General features: G+C 45.5%; 1 protein-coding gene across 2 annotated transcripts in view; it reads right to left on the bottom strand.

The window, feature by feature from the left end:
• LOC104546512 (gamma-aminobutyric acid receptor subunit beta-4) overlaps nt 1-14,783 on the bottom strand; it is a 71,992-nt gene that overhangs the window by 36,459 nt on the left and 20,750 nt on the right. For both annotated transcript variants that reach the window (XM_010191925.1, XM_010191926.1), the window contains exon 3: nt 8,725-8,792. In XM_010191925.1, coding sequence (XP_010190227.1) covers nt 8,725-8,792 — 68 coding nt within the window. The remainder of the gene's footprint in view (nt 1-8,724; nt 8,793-14,783) is intronic.

The following is a 14,783-nucleotide window of genomic DNA, read 5'->3' as shown; positions in this document are numbered from 1 at the left end:
ATGTATATATGACAGCATGTCAGAAGGTCAGATTCTCAAGATGTAATTTGGTTTTCAATTAAACCAGATGAAGCTTTCACTTGTGGGAAGATAGCATTCTGCAGTAATCCTCTCCAATGCTGCAGCATTGCTATTGAAGCAGGTGGCAGTTTAGAGCAGCGCTCTCAAATACAGACAGCTTTTTAATATATATATATATATGACATACATATATATATATATACACACACACACACACACACAAAGGCTGTTGGAGTTCTGCCTGTGTAAAAACCTGAATAAAAACCTTAAGCAGGAAAAAAAACCCAGACATTTCTATCCTGGGCAAAGTTTTCTGCAGTAGCAATTCTAACTACTACAGGAATGCAGGGGTGAAGCTGAAATGGTTCATACCACCATACAACGCTGACATGTTCAGATCTAAAGATAACTTGGCTGATACAGAAACAGATGGAGCACTGAAAAACATAGCACTGTTCAGCTGAAAGCATGCTGCAAACCACATAGCCGTGGACTCCCATCCTCTCTGACATATGACTTGCCTCCTGCCATGGGGTGGAGTCACCTAGGAAATGCAGAGTGAACTTAGCCTCTTCAGTGAGAGCACAGAAATGTTCTCATTTGGGAAATCACCTAGAGAGCAAAACACGTGAATTCCTTCTCTACTGGAACAGGGTTGACTCAGCCCTCCTGAGGCTTGAACTTGTGATACTGGAGGACTTGCAGAGCTGCTCCTTAGGGATAAGAGCATCATGGAAAGATGCACAGGAGGAATCATTGGCAACAGGCATTGCCACGTTTTATTCATGATGCAAAACCCAAGGTCTAGGCTAGGAATCAGGTAGTCCACCCATCAACTTTCCCATAATCAAGAATTTCCAGGTATGCAAAGAGCTTTCTGCAAAGTCTCCCATTAAGATACCATGTGAATGCTACAAAATCCCAAGGAAGGAACCAGCATGGTAAAATAAAGAGCCTCAGGGGCAGAGAGTCATTCTCTAGTCCAGCAGTTCACAGTCCTCCTTCAACTGAGAACTTGTTTCAGCAAGGTTTCTGCAGTTCACCATCTACTGATCCATGTATCCATAATCATGCAAGTCCTTGAGACCTCTGTCTCAGAAGGAATTGCTGGTGCTTTGTGCAGATCCTAGCTTTCAGCTGGCCACAGCACTTGAAGAGACTGTATGGTGATCTTTGGGTTGTTACTTAGCAACTTGACTCTAAGATGTAGTGAATTTAGCAGGCTGTCTCTGCAATCAAGCAACACCAGGACCATGGGCATAGGCAGAGTTTTGTCACGGGAATGGGATAATCTGTGAAATATTATGGAAGACAGATAAGATTTTTCCCTTCTACAAGTTGCCATAAGTGCAGTAAATATTGACATATGAGTCACACTGACCTATTTTCTAGTTTTTAAGCTGGGACGATCTCTTTGCAACCAACTTCAGAACCAATGAATGGGGAGTACCTCAGGCCCCTTCACAAATTTGCTTTTCTCTTAACTGTTTTGTGCAAGAACCCTACATTTTTGTGGAAGGACCATCCCTGTCTTTTGGGCAGAAAGAGGACCACTGCTTGTTTAAACTTGAGCATCCACTCCCCCATACCATCACACTGCAGAGTACCCCTGAGGTCAGATGCTTTACTTGTCCTCATGCACTACCTTAGTTCAGGGGATCTTTCAGCACGATCAGTGGGATTTCTGTTAAACAAAAGCACAATGTGGTGTGAGCAGATATCTACATCCGATTCTTGACTTTTTAGACTCTATCAGTGCTCATGAAAGTCACCCTGAGCCTCAGAAGTCATAGGATGTCACCACTGCAAGGATAGACAAAGTAACCTCAAATCTAGCAATGGCAGATAGGATGGGTCCTAGAAACATCTTTGCAACAAAGCAGACGTCAGGGAGTTCAGTAAATTTCTACTCTTACCATCTTTCTAGATGAGCCACAGAGCAGGCAGTTGTACCCCCTGCCTGCAAAAGGGACCAGCTCAAAGCTGCTATGTCTAGAGTGGTGTGGAAGTTATTCTCCACCCTGTTACAACCATCTTTTATTTCTCCAGACATCCCTCTACATCATCAAACAGCCTTAGCATGTGAAAAAACCCCACATAACTCCTACCTGTCCATGCCAGCACAGTGCTAGGGATATCTCACTCTAAGTAAGAGCTGTATCATTCTGTATCACCTAAGTCAGAGCTAGTCAGTCTGCTATCTGTAACACTATCACAAGAGCCTACACCAGTCCAACAGGACTACAGTCACTGCAGTACCATTACAGCATACCATTAGAAGCTCAGCACTAAGGCTGCCTCTTAGTTTTACCATATTTTGCCAGTCTTCGATATTCAGCAGCCTTAAATACTAAGATGTAAAGTGTACACACACTCTCAGTTTAGATACCAGCGTCACAGAGCTGGAGATACCCTAGGCTACAGGGGAACATTCACAGCACTGGAGTGTCATATCATACTTGCATCTCATAGCACACAACCTCAGAAACCTCTGACTGTAGGATTTAAATGCTTTAGCCTTTGCATTTTTAAACATCTTTGGATATCCAGAGACATAGAGTAGACTGACTGGGAAATATCTGTATGTCATTTCCCCACTGAAAAGAGATGGCAACAAAACAGAACACTTTCAGTTAAGAATATGGAAAATGCTGATATATTTGAAGAAAATATATGGTAGGATAAGGTACAGTATAATAGTAAAACCTCTTAAAAATGTTGGTATTTAAAGCTCAAAACATCTATACCAATGAAAAATCCTTTCCAGGAGCATATTGCAACAAAGTTGTTTCTGTCCATCATTGCAGGATGTATTGGGTTTTCTGTGAGGGGTTTTTGGTTGTGTCTTTGATAATGGGGGAAGGGCTATGGAGTTGGCCCTTTAAGAAGCTACCTGAAAAGCTCTCTCTTTTCCTTTGTCAGATCCACCTCTGACCAGGGCCAAGCCAATAAGCACTGCTGCGAATTCATGTATTTAAAGGCAGTGCAGGGCATGCCTCGCTCTCTCTGTCTTGCACCGCCCCAACCAGTGCAGCCCCTGGTGCGGGTGGCACGGCCCTGGTCCTGCCCAGCCCAGGCATACAGAGTGTCTGCTGAGGGACCTCAAAGGCTCTGCCAAAGCTGCATCAGCCCCAAGGAAACCAGGGTTCTGCATACACAATTTGACTGTCAGAACAGTTCAAGAATGGATTGGACATGGTGCATCCAGATCAGTAACCCCATAGGGACATATATTTTTTCCTGCCTTTCCCTTCCCCTTTCCTGAAAGGGCCCAAAATTCAAGACCTCTGACCAGGAGAACGCCCAGCATAAGAGGCTCCTGTATCAAAGAGAGCCTCTCCCCCGGAGCCCAGCCATCCACACCACCTTCTTTCATCAACTGCGCCCAGCACACAACACAGTCAAGCACATCTGTTACTGTGTATGTGTGACACTGAAACTGAGATTCAGCAACTCAGCCCATATTCATATTGCAGTGAAAACTGAACTGCAAAGCCCAATCAGGACAGATTCCACTGCAAAGGCTATTTCAAGCACACTTAATAGATGGAAAAATTGATGTAGTGAGAAGACTGATGGCCCATTGATGATTGCATTACAGGTTTTAGGATGAATTGTCATGGTCAAGAACACCCTTACACCCAACCTGATCCATTTTCTTTTGGGTTAAAAGCCAATTCAAAATGCTTGCAGCTCATCGCTGTCCTGGGACATGGTTTACATCTCTCACAAGCAGGGAAAACTTCTTTGTTTTTCAAGCAAGCTTCAGGACGTTGACAAATAAGCAGATACAATTCTTCCTTCCATAACCCCCAAGAGATTCAGTGCAGTATGCCAGTGTGAGTGCAGCCACTCTGACAAGACAGCAGCGTGCCTACAGGTGATACAGAAGTAGGAAGCAGGAGGCAATGAAGCGAAGCATCAAGGTCAGCTTTGCCAAATATCCTGCACCAATCTCTAACCTATACACACTGCAGACTGTCCCCCAGCAAGAAGTATTGCCAATCCCACAGGCATCGTTCCTTTAACACATATATTCCCACAAACATTTGTATTTGGAAGCCTTGTTTCCTACAGTAGCCCTCTATGGCAATCCTCTTGTAACTTTTCAACTTGTCACCAGGTTTATAAAACTTTAAAGCTAGTGCTATAACAAACTGAAACAATGTTATTGCAGATGTAGGAGAGCATCTTGGGATAAATAAATTATAGGAGCCACAAAGAAATCACAACTACAATGGCTGGATGCTCCGAGCTGTCTACAGTGTGCTGATGCACAGGAGGAAGCAGGTTTAGGACTGCACAGATCATAGGGCAGGAAAGTTGAAGCATTATGAAGGGTAACCATCTCTTATTTCAAACATGCAAAACTTCTGGTTGTTTTCCTTATTGAAATAGTTCATTAATGCTTGAAGGGAATCTGAACTGTCTGATACTAGAAAAATTTGTCCCCAAAGATTACCTAGAGTGAGAGGTGGCTACAGTCAGAAGGATAAGCCTCTAGTCTCACCATGCAGCAAGTACAATATATCCTGAACAGGCCAGTCCTCAGCTCCTGAAGCCACTGGTACTGGATATCTGGCACTGGATGCCATCAGAACTGGATCCACCAAAGCAGGTTTGTTGAACCAGACCATTAAGCTGATAGTGACTTTGGGTGGCATTCAGGCCATGTACAACCAGGACAGAAACCTGCACGCTGCTACAGTTGCAGTGACTTGAGCTCCAGGATGCCAATGCTCTTCACTCTGAGTCAGAAGTGCTGCTAGACTCCCCAGTAACTTGGGTACCATACTATGAAGTCTGAACACAGCATTGATCTAAGTACTACTGCACACCAACAAGCATCTATAAATACCCTCATGTTGTTCCATGCTTACTGAAATTCGACCATCTGTAGCAAAATGGCATTTACCAGATAACTTATCCAGCCCATTTCCTTTAAGGAGAACTAGGAGGTACCATCCTTCCATTCTTTGCATATCATCTCAGCTACTGAACATCATTATGAAGACATACGTCCTTTCAGCCTGCCTTTAAATCCCCAACTTGCAAATCTGTACAGGATATGAAAAGGCTCCAGCTAGGCCTTTCATCTTCATGGATCAGCACTTCCCAGAGGGTCTGCCAGTCAAATGTGCCCTCCTCAATACCTATTTGGCCTGGCCCTTGGCATCCTTTCCGAGGCATTTCAACTGATGTCACTGATCTTGGCTCAGCAAATAATCCTTCTAATCACTGACAAGAACAGAGGCTGCAGCTCAGCATTGCTTAGCAGGGCTAAGAGGAGTACACAGTAATAAAGCATTACTGTAGCAAGTGAGCTTGAAAATACGGCTGACCACACACAGGCAGCAGCTGCAATGAACAAGAAGGTGTCATTTTTAAAAACAAGGACTGTAGTTTTGGTTCCTCATCACTGGGAGATCATTACAAAGCCAGCACTGTACCTATGAACGCCTTGCACCCTGCCATGACTCCATCCTCTGAGCTGTAAAATGGCACAGGATCTGGACATGGCCCTCAAGGAGATGAAGAGCCATCAACTTTACATAACAAGGCACCAGGAAACACATAGCAGGTATAGGCACTGCAAAGCATTCTGTACATCAGAGCGTCTGGGAAGTTTCAGCATAAAGACATAACTCTGTTGCCTTTGCCAAAAGCCCTGTATCCTCCAGGATTGCAATGTCACCACATCATCACTTTGGAAATACAGTTTCCATGGGAGTGAAGGCAAGGAGTGCTCCATAGACCATTCCTTCACAGCACTGCATCCTGCTGGACTCCTGTGGAAGACAACTCTCTGAATCCTGCAATGCCAAGTCCCTGACAGCACCTGTGCTCCTCCATCACACAGCCAGCAGACACCAAGGGTCCGAGGGAAAAGCATGGGAGAGCTGGGGGCTCTCCTTGCCTGCCCAGCCCTTCCCAAAAGGATGTCTGAGGATTAATTAATTATCCTACAAGGGGGCAGTAAGTAATGACACTCCTTGTGGAACAATAGAAGCTATTTGGTTGCCATGACAACCCAGCTTCACTTGTGTGCCTTTAATTTATTCATTGCACGGTCCTTTTCCCAATCACACAGGATGCCAAAAATTGCCTTATTCTTCTTGCCAGTATCCATGTCCAGAGCAGGGGTAACACACAGCCCTTTCCCCTGGGCATCTGTCACACAGAAGAATGATACACACAAAATCCCTTCAGTCTGGAAACTTCCATCACATGAGAACTCTTCCGCTGCCTAAATGTTTGTTCTTTAAGATGATTCTGAATTTTTTTAACCCCTTTCTGAAGCTGCCTCACTATGGTGTTTATAGATCTTAATTTTGAGTAGGTTCTCACATACAGTCACTTTCTCCCCCATTCCTCCCACCCCCCATACCCCCAGTACATGAAGGAAGGATGAGCAGGAGATGATGCTTATGAAGTTGAAAAGAGAGCCAGGCGAGATGGTCAAAAGCCCAGAAGTGACATGCCATTGCAATATCAACAGGAGCACAGCTTGGACAGTGCCTGGTGCCTAGCCAGGTTACAGTCATGCCACAACCATTAAAACACTCAATATATATCAGTAGCACTGCCCAAATTCTGCAAGATCCAGAGCCGCATGTGGTTGAAGGACTATGCCAAGAAACCCGCTCTCCCATGCATCCCACAATATTATATGAGATACTATTGCTGCTGTTTCTACCCCAGCCTTGAGCGTACACCTTCACCTCAGAAGGAAGCAGGTGATCACTGAAGAGGGGAGAGAATCACTTTCACATGGCAAGGGTTGAAAAGTGTTCCTAAGAGAATGGCTACCAGTCTAGGACACAGCATGCCTGACCACAGCTGCTCACTACTGGTGTAAAAAGCACTTGCTCAGGCTTTATAGTCCATGGACACATCTCCAGCAGGAGGTTCATCCTGAACCAGCCTCTGCAATGCTCAGGATCTACTCCAGTCTACAGAGGAAGACCAGGGCAGTTGTTATAGGTAAGCTGAGAATCAAATCTCGCACTTGCTCACAGTTATGTTTGTGCAAGCTGGGGTCTTAAGCTACAGGCCCAAACCCCAAATTGTTCATACTGGCTCTTAGCAAGGAGGGCGACAGCTGGTTCACCACACAGGAAGATTCAGGTCCAAGTTGAGACCGGGGGAGGAGATGACTCAAAGTCAAGCTCTGCCCTGACAAGCAAGATAGATAGAACTAGGTTAAGCCATCTGGCTCTTCTAAGTTGAGGCTAACCTCAAGCACAGCTACCCACTGTGGTGGGGACATAGGCGTATACCCAAATTTGATTGTACACACTGTCCAATGTCACTGTTACTAGACTGAGGTCTAACATGCCATGCAGATGATTACAATAATGGTGTGACAATAGCAGAGAGTCTGCAAAAGAAACTGTACCATATGAGAACCTGAAGACTCATGGTTGGCCCTCCAACCTGGGTCGTATCAACATATGCCTTCAGGATTTCCAAGCAATTTGGAAAACAAGATGACTAGTCACATTGTCTTGCCTCCCCTCCTCCCCTCCATGCAACAGCAAAATAGCTGGTGGGCCAGAGAAACAGGGCAGGAGAGTCCAGAAACAGATAAATAGGACAGGAGCACTGGGAGACCAAGGTTTTAATTTTCTTGCACAGCTCTAAGCTGGCCTAGGATCCTTCTGCATGGGTCAGGCACAGAGGAACAGGATCACTGCTGCCAGGAGGTTCCTACCAGCCTTCCCCTATACTCAGCTCTGGGCAGGAGGGAGGAAGGCAAGGTTAGGCTATGATCAGTGCAATCCATGACCTCTGCTGGGTGTTAATGGCTTCTGAGAGAGAGATAGCACAGGTCTGGATGTGTACCCAAGCCATGACCAAAATAATTAACAAATTTCACTCCAAACCATTGCTATCTGAGCAGATACATTTTTTCTTCTCAGTGGTATGAAATGAAGGATAAGGTATAAGAATCTACTCTGGATAAGACACCACTAGCTCCAGAGATCCTCTGTCCGTGTGTTCACAGATAACACCAGGGTTACTTCAGTGTGTCCACATAGATACTCATTAACCCTACTAGAATGTACCCCACATCAGGAAGTGGACTACAGTCTTTTAGCATGTCCAACCACATCACAATTACCACCAGCATGAGTAGGTATGTACCAACAACCACTGTTGTTTCAGTGAGTTCAGGGTTACTTCAGGCTGGGTCTGGGCTGCGGGGACAATTGACAGGCAGTCCCAGTGGCACAGGACACTCAGCAGGTGGAAGGAGCAAGGCTCAGACTGAAACCAGTATGCTGAGAAGGAAATCTGGGGGAAAAAAAACCAACCCTCATTTCCTACAGTCAAGTGTCTGATTTTCTTTTGCATCACACTACACGTGGAGAAATCACCCTTGAATTTCTTATGCTTTAGTGAGGAAGAATTCTGTCTTAAATCAGAGTTTCCATCACCCCTCAAAATTATGTGCCCAAAGCAGAAGAAAATAAAGACTTCAATGCAAGACAAATGTCACTCTTCCTCCAACAGCTTTCCAGCTGCAGGGAAGATCTGTAGTAGGAAGTAAAGGAAGCAGGGGTGTCACTATCCTGTTTTTCAGAAGTGCACCCTGAGATCTCAGGTGGCTCCAAGGAGACATGGTCTTGGAAGCAGATGTCAACCAGAAAATAAAGAACAGTTTATTAGGCTTTTTTTCTTTTTTCTTTCCAAACTTACCATGTTGACTTCAGAGATCTGGTCAATGCTGGAGATATGGATGCTCATTCCCACTGTGACAGGGTTACCTGAAACACAGATGAACTGGGTTAGGACCATATTCAAACCCTTCTCCCTTATTTGCTATTAAAGAATTGCCTAGAAATGCATGGATATGACTTGAAGCAGCCTCACATTCCCCAGGTATCACGGATTTCTAAGTCACATGTGCTTCAATGATTAGAGAAGAGTACATTTCTCTAACTCCCAGCCTTATAGACTCACCCTTAGGAGTAGCACAGCCTAAGCTTGATTCTTTAATTCCTGGAAGTTAATTACCCCCTAGTTATACAATTATCTCTGGTTATTCCAAATAGTGCCTTCAGAGACCATGAGTAGGCTCCCAGTGGGCTTACATAAGGTGTTACTGATTGACCATACAAAGAACATCGCAATCAAGCCCATGCAACACATAGGCAGGAAAGATACTCCAGCTCACTCCCCCATCACTGTCAGCTCCGAGTGCTCAGCCTGAAAACCCCAAGTGAATTTTAATACCCAAGATACCAGACAAGTACAGGGACCAGATCTACGAAGTAAGAAAGCAAAATTTGTAGAGTGGCTTTTCAGAGCAGAGCAGTGCTTGGATTAGAGTACAGACTCCCCAGTTTACCATGGGCAGCAGGACACATCACCCCACATCCTCTTGCCTGCAAGTCATGGGGCTGTGGTAGACATCTGTGCACAGATTTGCTGGGAAATTCAGATATTCCCTTACCCAGTGAGACCAAGCTACCCTCACACCACAGTAAGTGCCACTGACTGCAGTGTGCAAGATGAGCTTGCAAAGAAACACCACACATGGGCAGCCACAGCCAGACCCATTGTCTTCTCTTGCCCAAGTGCAGCAAGAGCTGTATAACTGCTTCTCACAAACGTGTCAAGTCAGGGCAAAAACCAGCCACTTCACACAGTTCTTCCAGATGTGTGGGCACTTCAGCTACATCCAGACTCATACTCAGTTCTACCTAAGCCCCTCTGACTTGCAGCTCCCACAGCCAGGCACCAGGACAGCCCTTATCATGGGGATTCAAGCCACATAAAAATCTGTGGAGTTACACATCCACTACCAAAACCAGCAAAAAAACCTCCTGTAACTTGAGATGGGGTCTCTGAGAGTACCCCTCTCCTGTCATCCCCACAATCACCAAAGCCAGAGCATAAACTCAATCACACCACAAGCAAAGCACCTCTCCTCACACTTTCAAGGTGGAAAACAATTCCTTGCAATGCAGTACTAGAAATGGAATGGCAAGCAGTTACGCCACTCAAGGTATTAACTCTTCCATGGACTCCTTAGTGGATCTAAGCACTGAAATATTTACAGATAATCATGAAATGGCTTAGAAAGTAATTAGGAGATTGGGGGAGAGGGGAGAACCACACAACTGGAAATGAAGTGATTTTTTAATTATGTGTTACCAGAAGTAGGGAAGTAGTGTCATTAGGGCTGCCTTGTGATTGGGTGTACTGTTAACAGCGACCCTCTGCTGCAAATTAAGCAGCATTATCCTTTAATGGAATATGAACAACACTGAAAACATCAGAATCAACAACTGTAATTAGGCCCTGCTATGCAAATCTCCTTAAAGAGGCAGTGCTCTTCTCCAGCACTCCTGGCTGTGGTACCAGAGGCAGAGGTACTCAGGAGAGCTTGCAGAGCCTCTGAAAGTCCCTACAGGGGCACGCTCCTAGCCACATCTTTGTTGTACTATGTTCATCTTTCACAAGGGAACCAGGTGGGAAAATAATCAAGAGTCACTACAGGGAGAGCCAATTCTCCTGCATCCTCCCTTGCACCAGAGGCTGACAGCAGCATGGGAAAGCTTTTAAGGAAGTCTCACTTTGGTAGTTTGTCTTTTTTTCTGAAATTGGCACCTTGTGATAGAAGCCATAGCAGGAGGAGGAAGTCACCGCTGCTCTGGGGATCATACAGACCAATTGATCACAGGAGAAAGGATGGGGCTACAGGCAAGGCTGCAGCAGAGCTGGGGAGGAGCCAGCTCCGGACACCTGAACCTTTCTGCCATGCAGTGTTGTTTCCTCCAAGAGTTGCCCTGCTGCCTGCTTTGCTTCCAGTCTGTCAGCACGAGTACTTGTGTCACTGTGGTTATGCATCCTCTCCTTCCTCAGTGCAAAGAGTAGTTCATCCCCTGTCTGCTATGTAGGAGACCCACTGAAAATAGAAGGTTGGGTGATTATAGCAGGGGAACACTGACAGTGGTGATACACAAGTATTTGTCAAATACAGAGCCTATCCAATCCAATCTATCTAATGTCTAGACATTTGTGCTGCGTTCATCACCATGGTATCTGAGCGCCTGAGGTCACACAGTGACTCAGTGTCAGAGACGTGGATAAGATCCAGGCCTCCCGACTCCCAGCTCCAAAATGAGCACTGGAGTGAAGATCAGCCTGGGCTCAGCTGCACCCAGCCCTCCTGCACAGTCAGCAATGTTCCTCTGGGCTGCTCTGGGCACTGCCAAGACCTCCACATCCCATCTATCACATCAAGTGGGAGGCTCCACTGCCCACTTGCAACCCCTGAGGTGTGTGCCCCTCAACCCCTATGGGACTGCCACACAAACACTCCAAAGATGAAGGTATGCAAAGTCCTATCTTTACTGAACCTGCTCAGCTTGATCACAGGGTAGCCATTTTGCCTTCTCCATCCATCCCTGTTGTGAAGATCGACTCACAGTCTCCTCAGGAGACGGAAGCAAAAGCATGTACACAGCCACCAGAAAAAGCATGTCCTACCTCTTATTGCAGCCTGGTGAAAAACTAGACCGGCTGGTGCTCAACATTCAGGCTGTAAGTAGTACACAAAATAAACAAAGGACACCAATTCTGTCAATGTTAATAGCTTCAGGCAAGAGGCATACAAAAGTAGGGTATTTAAAATATGACATAATGTCATCTGTAAATTTATCCAGAAAGGCAGAACTCTGCATCTGTGGATCCGAGACAAGACAAAAGAAGCAAATCTGACATTAGAGGTCCATGCTTTTATCTGTGCCTTGACAATGGGTGCAAAAAATTTGTCCTTCTCCCCTTAAAGAACAAGCTTACACCTAGAAAAGGTTTGTAGGCAAGATCATGAGTGAGGGAGTGTGAGAAATTCTGCCACTGTCACCAGTGAACAGCACCCTCACACATCCCTGTTTCTTACCACCACTGGAGAAATTACCAACACTTTGTCCTGAAAGTAGTTTGATGCCTGTGAAAAATGTACTCGGGAAGTTGGAAGGGAAGAAGACAAAAGAGTTATAATAAAACCTGTCCCTTTTCTGCAAGTGATACTTGTCAAGTATAAAAACAGTCAAGGTAGAGAACAAGTTGTGCTAATCTGCATTATTTTCCCAGTAATCAGTTATTACTTTCACATTTGATTTTATAATGCTTAACAGCCCCAGAAGCTAGAGTCTCATTGCCACAGAAGCAATTTGTATGGCATGATTGCAGAGGAAAGGTTGCATTTCCAAGCCTGTGTCTTCTTGCATGACAGCCAGAAGTGATGGCAACCTGGATCGGGACAACTCTGCCAGGTCTCAGCCTGGTACCTCAGCTGCAGAAAGCAGCAAAGACAATAGCAGAAAATGCAGTGTACTAGGTCTCCAGGCAGTGGATGCTTACTTGGGCAACTGTCCTGTACTAAGGTTCAAGCTCCCCTCTCATCACTCCCACCCAAGAAAGTTAGACCAGAGCAAGCTTTGTCTTTTCTGCCATCAGATGTCCAACTGCAATACAGGCACAGCCAGAAAGTCTCAGAAACAGCAGGCAGAGCTTACTTTATCATCCACTGAAGCTACACCATTTTATGAACACCAGAGGAGTTTGGTGCATGTCTCTCTGACCACGTGCACTTGGCAGTGCTGGCAGAGCCAAGGCTTGCGGTTGCTAAGGGACAGGCATCAGCTTCAAACCTACCCTTTAGCCAAAACTACAGCAACAAAGGGTCTAAGAGGGATCTCGGGAGGTTGCACAGCCCATTTCTTTCATGGAAGCAGACTGCAATTTCTTTAAGCCACCAGTGTCAGAAACTTGCAGCTCCCCTGGACAATCTCTTCCTGCATTTCGCTGCACTGAAGGTTTTTCCTAAACTAGATCTTTCTAAATCTTCTCTGCAGTTTAAATGTAGATCTGTCTCATAATTTCCCCCCCAATGATAGTGAAAGAATAAATCAATTATCCTTCCTTAACAACAGCTTTTCATGTACTGAGAAACCATGACATCCCTCTCCCTCCTCCACCAATGCTGTCTTGTAGAGCTTAAACGCACCTATGTCTTCCACCTCTCCTCGGAGGTCATGTTTTATAAAGCTCTGACAATTAGTGCTGCTCTCCTCTGGCCTTTTTCCAATTTGTCTACAGCTCTATTTTAAAGCATGGTATCTAGAAACCAGCCACTGAAGCAAAGATGACATGTCACCGGCACAGAGAAAAGAAAAAGCAACGTACAGCATTGTCATAAAACTACAGAAGCCTCTCCAAATCCCCTGCACTCATCCAGAGAGCTGCTCACTTTGTGTAGGAGGTTAGAGATGCTTAAGGGGCAGCCTAGGTCTTGCCATCGGAGTGCACCAGGCATGCAGGATGTACAGGACCGTCTCTATTGGACAAGAGGGAAGATTATTCAAGACAGTTTTGTGCATGAGCCCCAGCGCTCCCTGCTTGCACCCTGCCTGTGGCATCACCAGTCTCCGAGATCCCTGCAGAAGCAGGAAAACTGCTTTAAGGTCTTCTGCTGAGTAAACAAAGCAAATCAAAGAAAATTAGAAGCTTCAGCCACTAAACTTACATACAGGACAGGTCTGTTCCTTACCCTGCAATGGTAAACACCCACAGGCATAAGACTCCATCCATGCAAAACCCTGTTCCTTATCCCCAGCTCTCCAGAAGCCAGAGGACAGCAGTGGCACTAGAGCTCAGAAACAGCAAGTCTCAGACAGGGCTGCCCTGCAGTGGCTGGCAGAACCATTTCTGCAAATGCAGGGCAATACAGGTAGGCATGAAGAGGGCAAGGTTTGCTGGTAGATGTAGCTACAGGACTGCAGTGCCTTATTGGCATTTTCACTGACCCCCATACCAAACGATCTGCAGTTAGGATATTTGCAGACTTGCCAAAGGCATGACCAGCACACAGACTCTAATTTCATTCCCAGGACTTCTTCCTTCAGTCTTATTCCCACTTTCCTTAACAAGGGAGAACTGTTTGGTATCTGCTTCCTCTTTCTGCAGAAAATGGTTTGCCCAAGCCACTGCCTCTGCTTTGTTCACAGCATTGAACCTCAGGGCACCCTGGCTTTCTGTTTACAGCTTAAAACCACGACCCACGTCACTGCTACGTGCAGTGATGAGTTGCTTATACAAGGGCTGACAGACACGGTTAGTTAGGAGGGAAGAGCTCCCAGGTAATCAGAGGTGCAGAAGGCGGCACATTCAGGCCTGTCACTCGCTGCTGGATGCAACCAGAGGATCTCTGGTCCTATTCTCCCTCCCAAAACAGATTCCCTTGAATAATTTTCAGCTGATGGACTAATTTGTCCTGGCTCATAGTTTTTTAAACCCACCTAAAAGATAACTCAGAGGCCAGTCTAATGTCAGGACACTCAAATTCACTGTGGAGGAGTCTATATCCACCCCCAGGACAGAGAGAATAGAAATGCTCCTGGGTTTTCACTATACAGGAGGGTTGTAAGAGGAGTTCACAAATTGCTATCTGCATAATAGCCGTGCTCACAGATCTCAAGACTGAGGCTCTGCTACAGCACTTCATAGGAGAACATCTAAGAGATGCCATCCCAGCAGGCTACACAAACCAAATCACAAAGAAGTTTCCCAACACTAATTTTCCTGTTCCTTCCTTTTTTTTTTTAACCTTAGGTACAGCATCAAGCAGAAACTCCGTAAGTGTTAACATTACTTAAAGAGCGAGAAGAGTTGACCATGTATCATGAAAGCAGAAACGTTTTGGGAACAACTTTCATCCAGCATCTGTGATTTGCTGAGACATCTAG

Source organism: Mesitornis unicolor, unplaced genomic scaffold (assembly GCF_000695765.1).
Source record: "Mesitornis unicolor isolate BGI_N332 unplaced genomic scaffold, ASM69576v1 scaffold20829, whole genome shotgun sequence".
In the NCBI taxonomy this organism is placed as follows: domain Eukaryota; kingdom Metazoa; phylum Chordata; class Aves; order Mesitornithiformes; family Mesitornithidae; genus Mesitornis; species Mesitornis unicolor.
Note: the sequence above shows the minus strand (reverse complement) of the source record. Positions and strands in the feature narration are given on the sequence as shown.